A 9,648-nucleotide genomic window follows, 5' to 3' on the forward strand; every position below is an offset into this window, starting at 1 on the left:
CTAGTGAGCTCTGTGACTTGGGAAAATCACCTCTCTGGGTTTAGAGATTCCTCATCTGTCAAACCTAAGGGGACAGACCAGGTAGCATTCCAGGACTGTGCCAGCTCAAAATACTGTCAGATTTTTTAAAAATGTTCATGAACTGTGAAATTAAAATTTTTTTTAGTTCTAAAGCTGTTACAGAGTAGTGAAACTAAAGGAAGAAGATAAAGGTATAAATTTTATTCAAAGATGACTCCAAATAAACTGATCTATTAAATTGAGGTGTGTGTTATATGGAAAGAATTGCTCATTCAGTGCTAAAAATTACTAGCTCTAAACTGTATGAAGTGGTTTTTGTGAGTAACCAGGTTTGCCCCTGACTACTCTGTGGGAAGAATATTTCAAAGTTAACAGAGCAAGATTGTGCCTTTGACAACTGAAAACCAAGCTGTCAGAATTATTTTTATTTTTTGCTTCCATTTTGTATAAAATGATTATGAAGACATCAAATAATGTGAAAGAAATCTCATGGTTGGTCATCTCTATAAAACCATTTAATTGGTTATGGCTAGTTTAGTCTGAGATTCTTTTAAACAGTAGAGATAGTTTTTCAAATAGCAGTGTCATATTTATTATATAAATCCAGCTCACTCACTCAGTAAATGTAGTGTCCTACCTTTAACACTATATTTTATTGATAAAGTATACAGGTTTTTAGATGTCCTCTAACCAGTTTTGCAGCTGGGTGTGGAGAATAATAATATTCCATTCTAATTCCTAGAATAATTACTTCACCTTCTACAGCAGCAAACATATTTTCATCCTTCTCAGTTAATATGCACAGTTTCAAATGTCATATGTCATAAAAATAAATAGTTTCTTTTCAAATTTAGCTATAAGATTTGACAATAATCATTCAGAGCAGTGACCATATTAATAAAAAATATTTCTCTTCTTTCCTCAGCACTTTAATTTTTCTTCCCACATTTTAATTGCTTTACTAAATTATAGACATAATATCTGATGCTTCTAACCATTTTGAGATTGATTATTAATGAAAGGGGCATAGAGAAAGGAGAACTAATCTGGAAGTTTGTCTCAAAAATGTTGTTATTGAGTTATGCCAGATATATTGTCAGATTTCTCTATTCTCTTATTTAGGTGATGATGGCCCCTTAAGGGTGATCATTAATTTTTGGCAATTAGTTTATTTCTTTTACATGCAGACTGAGACTTAAGAATTTAAATAGCAGTGTCTGAATCAAAACTCAGATTTATCTTCGAAGTATTAGGGCAAAGTCACAAAGCTTTCCTGGACTTCAGTGTCCTTTATATAAAATGGAGATAACGGTTCTTAAAAATACTGTGGAGAATGCCTATTAATGAGTGATATGTTTGTGCCAAATATTAAATATCATTTCTAAATAATAGGATTTGATCAAATTATCATAGCATCTTTCTACTTGCATCAAGTAAAATTGCAATAATTGATCTGTAAAAATTAAAGAGTAGAACTCAGTCTTTCATATAACTCCATTTGCTATTAGGGTCAAAGGAAAACAATCTTTTGGGACAGAAGATTCAATGATAAAGTAAGGAGGAGGAGGAGGAAATAAGATAAATTTCCTAAATCATGCAAATTATTGTGCTCTAATAATTCAGCTGGAATTTAAACTCTACTTTTGAAATAGATACTGTTTCTTTCATAAACAAAAATGAGAGCCAATTTTTTTCTCTCTCTGAAGGGAACATACTTCACAGCTGCATTAACTTAAAACACTAAAATAACAGGGTGGCAGCACTCAGTAAGAAACCAGTGTGGCTTTTGGCTACATTTCTGTTGCTTCTAAGTCCTTTTCAAATATTGTAATTAACTATACTGTTTCTGCTGTTTATTCTGCTTATACTAATGTATCCATGCCATTCCTTGAACTGCTGGTTCTACCCCCTTAGTAAGAAAGAATATGAGAAGAAAACAGTTTGCGTCTTACCGTGGTGATTGCTGTGTCTTGCATGAAGCTTTCTTTATATGTAAATTGTATTTCTCTCCTCATTCCAATCCATTATTTTCTCCTGTCTCTAGATGTAAGGTTCTTAACGATGTTGGAGATTTCATCAGATGAGGACAAACAGCTGGTGAACGTTCTCTGGCTCCTCAATCCCTTTTCCATATCTTACCAAAACCCCTTTCCATGATAAATACCTGGAAATATTTAGAAGCCCAAATATTCAATTAAAATTGTATTACATTGCTCTCTTTTCTGTGTTTTCACCACATTGTGTCAAGTCATTTGAGGAGATAGCCATATTATTATGTGGAAATAGTTTCCTTTTCTAGAATTTAAATTTGATTCTAATGTTACCACTATAAATTTCATTCTTCTATTAACAAGGACCAAAAGAGTTTTAACAATGTCCTTGCCTTTTTTTTTCTTTCCCCTGCCGCCCACTATTATAAAAGTTGACAGATGTGAATCCCAGGGCAGCTTAAGAGGGTATATCAAAATGGGGACCATAAAATGTATTTAATGTAGGAAACTTGGAACTGTTTTGAACATGTTAAATCACTGCTCTTTGCAAATAGGAAGAAGAAGCCACCTATGACCAAACTCTTGAATTCCGTAGAGGAGGTGATGGCCAGCCAAGACGATCCACTCGGCCAACCCAGCAGTTCTACCAACCTCCCCGGGCTCGGACCTAATGTGAGAAGGTAAAGTTGACATTGTGAGGAGCTTTCCATGTAAAGAAAGATACTATCATGTTAAATATATAAGTCCAGTTATATATAACATATTATATTATATATATAATAATATATATTATTATTATTATATATAAATATTTTATATATATATAATATTTCATAATAACATATAGACCTACCTCATTTTATTGTGCTTCATTGTATTGCACTTCACAGATATTACATTTTTTACAAATTGGAAGTTTCTGGCAACCCAGCATCAAGCAATTCTATCAGTGCCATTTTTCTAACAGCATTTGCTCACTTTTCTGTCTCTGTGTCACTTTTTGGTAATCCTCACAATATTTCAAACTTCTTCATTATTATTATATTTGTTATGGTGATCTGTGGTCAGTGATCTTTGTTGTTACTATTGCAAAATGATTATGACTCACTGAAGGCTCAGATAATGGTTAGCACTTTTTAGCAATAAAGTATTTTTAATTAAGGCATGTACATCGTTTTTTAGACATAAGGCTATTGCACACTCAATAGACAACAGTATAGTGTAAATATAACTTTTATATGCACTGGGAAACCAAAAACTTAGGGTGATTACTTTATTGCAGTATTCACTTTATTGTGGTGGTCTGGAACTGAGCCCTCAATATCTCTGGGGTTTGCCTGTAATAGAAGAAAACTAATGTTTTAAAACTACTTTCAATTATAAAGTATTTAAGATAATACCATAGTTACAAACTACTTTTTCTCCAAACCTTTCCCCGCAAATGCTATCCCTAATCCCCTTTTCTCTCCATACCTACTCTTTTCTATTGGAGGTGATGACAATCAGTGAAATGACTATAGATTTGAAAGCAGGAAGAAGATGAAAGAAAACAAAGGACTAAATAATTATCAACCTGGGTAATTGAGTTTATTTTTTGTTTAGTTGATTTCAGTCCTTTTTAAGAAAGAGGAACTGTTATATATATATCTTCAGGAATTGGATGAAGACAACATGACTGCTTATTGAGATGTAATTTTGGGGCCTTATGCTGTCAATCCAGAAACTTTCATCTTAGAGTTTCAGAAAGAGAGTTGGTATCTGAAAATCATCTTCAGTAGGAAGGAAGAGAAATATAACAAAGTCAGCAAATTATAGGACCAATCTAAGACATCTCATTTTGATGAACAAAGACCTTACTTCTTAATATGTTTTTAGAAAGAAATACTTTCACCATCTTTGGTAACATTTCTATCTTTTTCTTATGCCAGGGTTTTTGAATATTTTTTTTGAATAATTAGAGTTTTCCCGTTACAGCTTTTGTTATACATCACATAAGACTATTTTAGACTTTATATCTTTTTTCTTAGTCTCTTCTTAGTAGCAAGACTATTGAGAATTTTTAAGAAATTGTTCCCAGTTCCTTATTTCCTTATTTCCTTATTCCTTATTTCTTATTTCAGCTGTTCATTCCGATAATGCTGTTATCCACATTGTATTTTTCCCGTACTAAGTGACTCTCAAACCAGCCAATACTGTTTAGCACTTGAAATGCAGCTAGCCTGAATTGAGATGTGCTATAAATAAAAAATGCATACCAGATTTCGGACTTAGTTTGAAAAAAAACTCAATAATTTTTATTATTTATATATCAAAATGATAATATTTTTAATAGATTGGGTTAAATAAAAAGTTATTACAATAATTTCACCTGTTTATTTTTACTTTTTAATGTGGCTACTAGAAAAGTAAGAATTAAGTATGTCTCACATTATATTTCTGGACAGCACTGTTCCAGAGTCTTATATCTCCCGCAGCTTCCCCAAAGCTCTTTCATTGGTTAAAAATTAGTTCTGTCATCCTAAATGAGGAAATGTTTTCTTATATTTTCTAGCCCTTTGCTCCTTATGTAATAGTGTGCCTGGAGCAGAAGCCTGATGCTATTTGACTTCTGATTTACCCGAGTAAGCCAGTATAGCACCTTTTTCCTCTTATCGTTGGTTTTTCTTTGCACTTAATACAAGGCTGTCAAGTAAACAAACGTGACCTATTGTCCACAGTATCACAGAAGAGCTACTTCTTGACTTTGGACATTTTTCTGTAGCATGCAAGAATTGACCAAAGCAGAATCAAAGTATACGTAAGGACTTAGCAACTTTACATTGTGCACAGTTGAACATCCACTTTTAAAATAAGCTCAGTGTGCTTATAATTAAATCTTATTTAAGGTAAATGAAAACAGAATTCCCTGTTAGCTTCCCAGGGTCTTCTAAATGGTTTAAAACAGGTTTTAAAATGAGGCCAAAGGTTCTCAACCCTCTGATTGCTCTAGGACAGTGGATGCAGGACTCTAGGGCTCTTCAAGGGTGCCTTAGGGCTGTTGAAGGGAGGGCTAGAAGTAGAGAGAAGATGGTGGGAGTGAGTGAGAGTGTAGCCAATGGGTAGAACTCTCAGTCCTCTGGCCTCTTCTTTAGTGTCTTTCATATGTTTTATACATTAGGGTTCCATCAAAAATTTCCTTTGAAAAAGAGTACACTGCTTAAAAGTAAATTATAAACCATAGCCCTGGGGTAATTGTAGCTTATTCGTATCAAACTGTACAGTGCAAATTGTTCCTAATCAACTAAAACGTTACAATCTAAGTGGTTCTCTATGTTCCCTGAGCTAAAACTTCCATCTTTCCCAGATGCTTGCTTTGGATTATACTGTTGACATGGAAATCCTCACAGTAAGAAAATTAATTTTGGTGGGGGACAGTCCTATGATGGTATCACTAAAAAAAACCTCACTGCAGAATTTACTCTAAAAATTAATTAGTAAGACACATGTGATCTTGGTTGAAAAAACTTATTTATTCATTTTTGTACTTAGTTCAAACATATGTTATGAAAAATTATGAAGTAGAATTAAATATACTATCTTTGAATAGGAGATTCAGCAATAATTATACTTTTTGTTTTGTCACACAACTGAATATATTATTTTCTTTTTTTTTACGTTGATATATTTATTACTTTTTTTTCTTAAGATACAATTTTAAATGAAAGGTTTTTAACATAGGCCTTTTATTTTTTTATTATTTTTTAATACATGTTTATTGGAGTATAATTGCTTCACAATACTGTGTTAGTTTCTGTTGTACAACAAAGTGAATCTGCCACATGCATACATGTATCCCCATATCCCCTCCCTCTTGCGTCTCCCTCCCACCCTCCCTATCCCACCCACCCCTCTAGGTGGTCACAAAGCACGGAGCTGATCTCCCTGTGCTTCCCACTAGCTGTATATTTTACATTTGGTAGTTTTCTTTTTATTTCCTCATTCCTGGTTTCCATTTAACTTAAACATTTAAAAAGAAGATATACACTGTATCCAGCCATTTGACTCCCAGCAAATATAAGCATGAATTCTAATATATGCTGAAATTTTTGTAAGATTTTGTTATTTAAAATTATTCAAGATAGTGAGAAACACTTAAGACACTTTCTTTTATCACTTCTAAAAAACATAATTTCATAGTCATAATCTTTATGTTTTGGGTACTTTGCTGGGTGATGAATGACACATAGTAGCTGCTAAGTAAGTGTTTTTTAAATCAGTGTATTAAATCAAAGATTTAAAGTTGTTGATGTGTAATTTACATTCTTTGATTATCCTAAGAAGGTTTTTTTACAAGCCTTCTATACCATCGCCACCACCGCCCACCCCTACATACTCATATACTTCCCCAAAAGTGGAAAGGGAATTAGATTCTGCTTGAGCCTGGTACTAAGGACAACATCAATGCTTAGCAAAAGCAACAGATAGCTGGGAGTTAGGGCTCAGTGGAGGAGGAGGTCTCTGGGGGCAATGTGGGAAATAGGCCTAGGTCTGAGAAAGAGTTCTGGCAAGTCAGATTCACCCCCTGAGGGGACAGAGGGCCCAAAACCTCTAGTTCCTGGGCTCATCATTGTTACAGACAACTTAGAGATAAGAGCATATATGGATAGAGAAAGTATACATAGTTATTTAATCAATGAAAATGACCAGAACTATGTGCATTTGGAGAGGTTTCTGACATGATTGGAGTCCTAGGAATTAGATACCAGTTATTGGTGGTGGCAGAAGAGTATGGCTTTAGACACGTTAAGAGTTTGACTTTGATGTGTTCGGTGCTATCATGAACTTCTGAATAAGAATTATATGATTAAAATTAAGCTTAAATATTGCTGTTATGACATATATATACTGCTATGTATAAAATAGATAACTAATGAGAACCTACTGTATAGCACAGGGAACTCTACTCAGTGCCCTGTGGTGACCTAAATGGGAAGGAAATCCAGAAAAGAGGAGATAAATGTATACATATGGTTGATGCACTTTGCTGTACACTTGAAACTAACACAACATTGTAAATTAACAATACCTCAATTAAAAAAAAAAAAGAAAGAAATATTGCTGTTGGATGTAGGATGGATTACAACACCAGGAGGGAAAGAATCTAAGAAGCTATTGTGCTGGTCCAGTCAAAGAGTTACAGCCTCGTGTCCTGCTGTAAAAGGAGAGAAATGGCACACCTGTGTAGAAAGACCTTGTCACACACATCAGCAGGAAGCTCCCTAGTGCCATGGAGGTTAAGGCTAAGTATGCAAAGTGGTTTAATAAATGGTGACTCACTTTTAATTTCATTTCTAGTTTCTTATTTGTTTCATGAAAGAGTAGTCTTCACAGTTTTGCATATTAACCAGAAACCTTGAAACCAATAGCTAAGCATAGACTACTGTATAAATACCATGACTTTGTTTATTTTCTAAGGTCCAGGTTTTAGCACCATTTGTAGCTGGTAAAAGATGGATTTTTAAATGGCTTTTTTTTTTTTTTTTTTTTTTTTTGACAATCTAGATCAGCATCTTTTTGCAAAATTTTTCAAATCAAGGTCAGGGAAGTGATTGCCATAAAGGTAGCTATTATTACAGGACCCCGTGATGCCAGCAGGATAGACATTGTGTGAGGATAATAATAGTACCCAAAGCTCTTTATTTTCTAATCAGGAGACTACTTACCTCAGAAGACTTCTGCTCTGTTTGAATGCAGCCATGGGAATGCTACCCATCCCTGCCCAACCATTCTTTCATCCATGAGACTGAAATAGGACTGGAGCAAACAAGGCTTCTCTCACCACCTCTCTCAGCCTTTTCTGTTGTCACCACTCAGAGTGTTTCTACTAGCGTGGTATCTGATAAAGGTGGGAAGCAGGCAGGGGGAGGCGGCAGACTCAAGTAAATTACTTGTGAGACTAAACCAGCTCAAAGGTGTTCAAAGGGGAAATGGAGGTGGGTAAAATGGGGGTAGACGTGCATTGGCAGACTGCATCTTTTTTAGGTCATCCTCTGTTAAACTCTACTCAGTTAATCCGAATTCCTGAAGTCCACATGCTAGCAATAGAGGGACTAACAGTGACAGAGATGTACTTTAAGAATTTCTAGAAGAAAAAATTATTTTAAAAGATTTTGCTTTTTGTTTATATACTGATTTATAGAAATTATGTTTATGAATTAACAGTGTCCAATTTGCTCTACTTGTGATCTATTGATACTTATACATACACTTCACATTTACAGGTAAGTTTCAGCAGTGTATCTTGCGTATGGAAAAGTCAATTTGAGGGTTCAGTTTCACTTTCTTCCTCTCTTTTTAAATAGAGTCTTTGTGAAGAAAGGAGCTGTTGACTGAAACATCCCGGTCAAAACCTGTTGATAGACCTCCTACTTTCCCTTCAGAATAAGATGGAGCCATGGTGGATATTATTATTTGGAGAACTAAAAGACAGATTTTAGGGGAAAAAAATTCAACGCACATAAAGAATGGGGAAAAAATACAATAAATAAAGCAAATACCTTTTACAAGTGAAAGAATTTTTTCTTCTGCCATCAATAAAACCAGTGCACTATTAAATACATTGTTTTGCTCTATGTTTTATTTGCTGAATGTTATTTTTCTTGATCATCTGGTACTAACCCCATACTAATTGCCTTCTATAGAATGGCAATTACAGCATACTGATGCCTCCCTGTAATTACAGAATAAACTGACTTACACAGCTTGCCACATTTCTTACAAAACAACCTGAAGCCAAATAGCAGTTCTTAGTATGGTAACACTACTAAATATGACAGCAAAAAATATTCAAAACTTGTATATGTTGTTTTAGCACTCTATTAATGTAATTTGATCGAAAAACAGGCATTCCCTTCCTTATAAAATGTGCAGTGGATCTTTTAAGATGCATCTGGTTGCAAATAACAGAAAACACAGCTCAAACTGGCTTAAACACTAAAGTACTGACTGACTTCACTACCAGAAGCACAGTAGATTTCAGCTGGTTTAATTTAGCGACTCACAGTTGTCATGAAAGATCCTGATTCTTTACATCTCATTTCTGCTTTCTCTGGCATAAGCATTCTACAGCAGGCTGCCCCATGTGAGCCCAGGCTGGCTACAGCTTCCTGAGCTATTAAATCCAAGGATGGGGTCGGGGTCCCTTCCAGAAGTGCACTTAGAAAAGAAAAGAAGCTTTCACACTCAGGCCACATTTACCTGTATTGTGCGACTTTTCAACCTATGAACCAGAAACTTCAGCAAGGGTCTGTGGGTTAGTTTAGGCCTGATCCAAGTGTCCCACCCTTACAAGTGGGGGCCATCTGCTTTCCTAGAAGCATATTCGATTTGAGGCAGAGGATATATATCTGAAAGTCAGGATACTTGCCGAAAGGAGAGGGAGAGGTGTTGGAAAAGCAACCAGAATGTCCATTACAGAGAACCAGTACGTCTAAACTACAAACTCTTAATTTAATAGGACAAAAATAATAGTCTCAGTCCTATGAAGTAAGAAGTGAGTACTTAAAAAGAAATAAGGAGAAAGAAAGAGGGATGGAGGAAGGAGGGAAGGAAGGGGAAAATAGAATTCTCTGGTCAAAATAATTGACAAAATTTAGCA

At 34.8% G+C, this 9,648-nt stretch overlaps 1 protein-coding gene across 1 annotated transcript in view; it reads left to right on the forward strand.

The window, feature by feature from the left end:
- The window catches only part of TDRD3 (tudor domain containing 3), a 223,882-nt gene extending 215,276 nt beyond the window's left edge, over window positions 1–8,606 (forward strand). Inside the window, exons 13-14 of the mRNA XM_059902581.1 lie at window positions 2,567–2,692; window positions 8,354–8,606. Of these exons, the coding sequence (XP_059758564.1) occupies window positions 2,567–2,683 (117 nt within the window). The 3' untranslated portion in view covers window positions 2,684–2,692; window positions 8,354–8,606. The remainder of the gene's footprint in view (window positions 1–2,566; window positions 2,693–8,353) is intronic.
- The last annotated feature ends 1,042 nt before the right edge of the window (window positions 8,607–9,648 follow it).

Source organism: Balaenoptera ricei, chromosome 18 (genome assembly GCF_028023285.1).
Source record: "Balaenoptera ricei isolate mBalRic1 chromosome 18, mBalRic1.hap2, whole genome shotgun sequence".
Classification (NCBI taxonomy): Eukaryota; Metazoa; Chordata; class Mammalia; order Artiodactyla; family Balaenopteridae; genus Balaenoptera; species Balaenoptera ricei.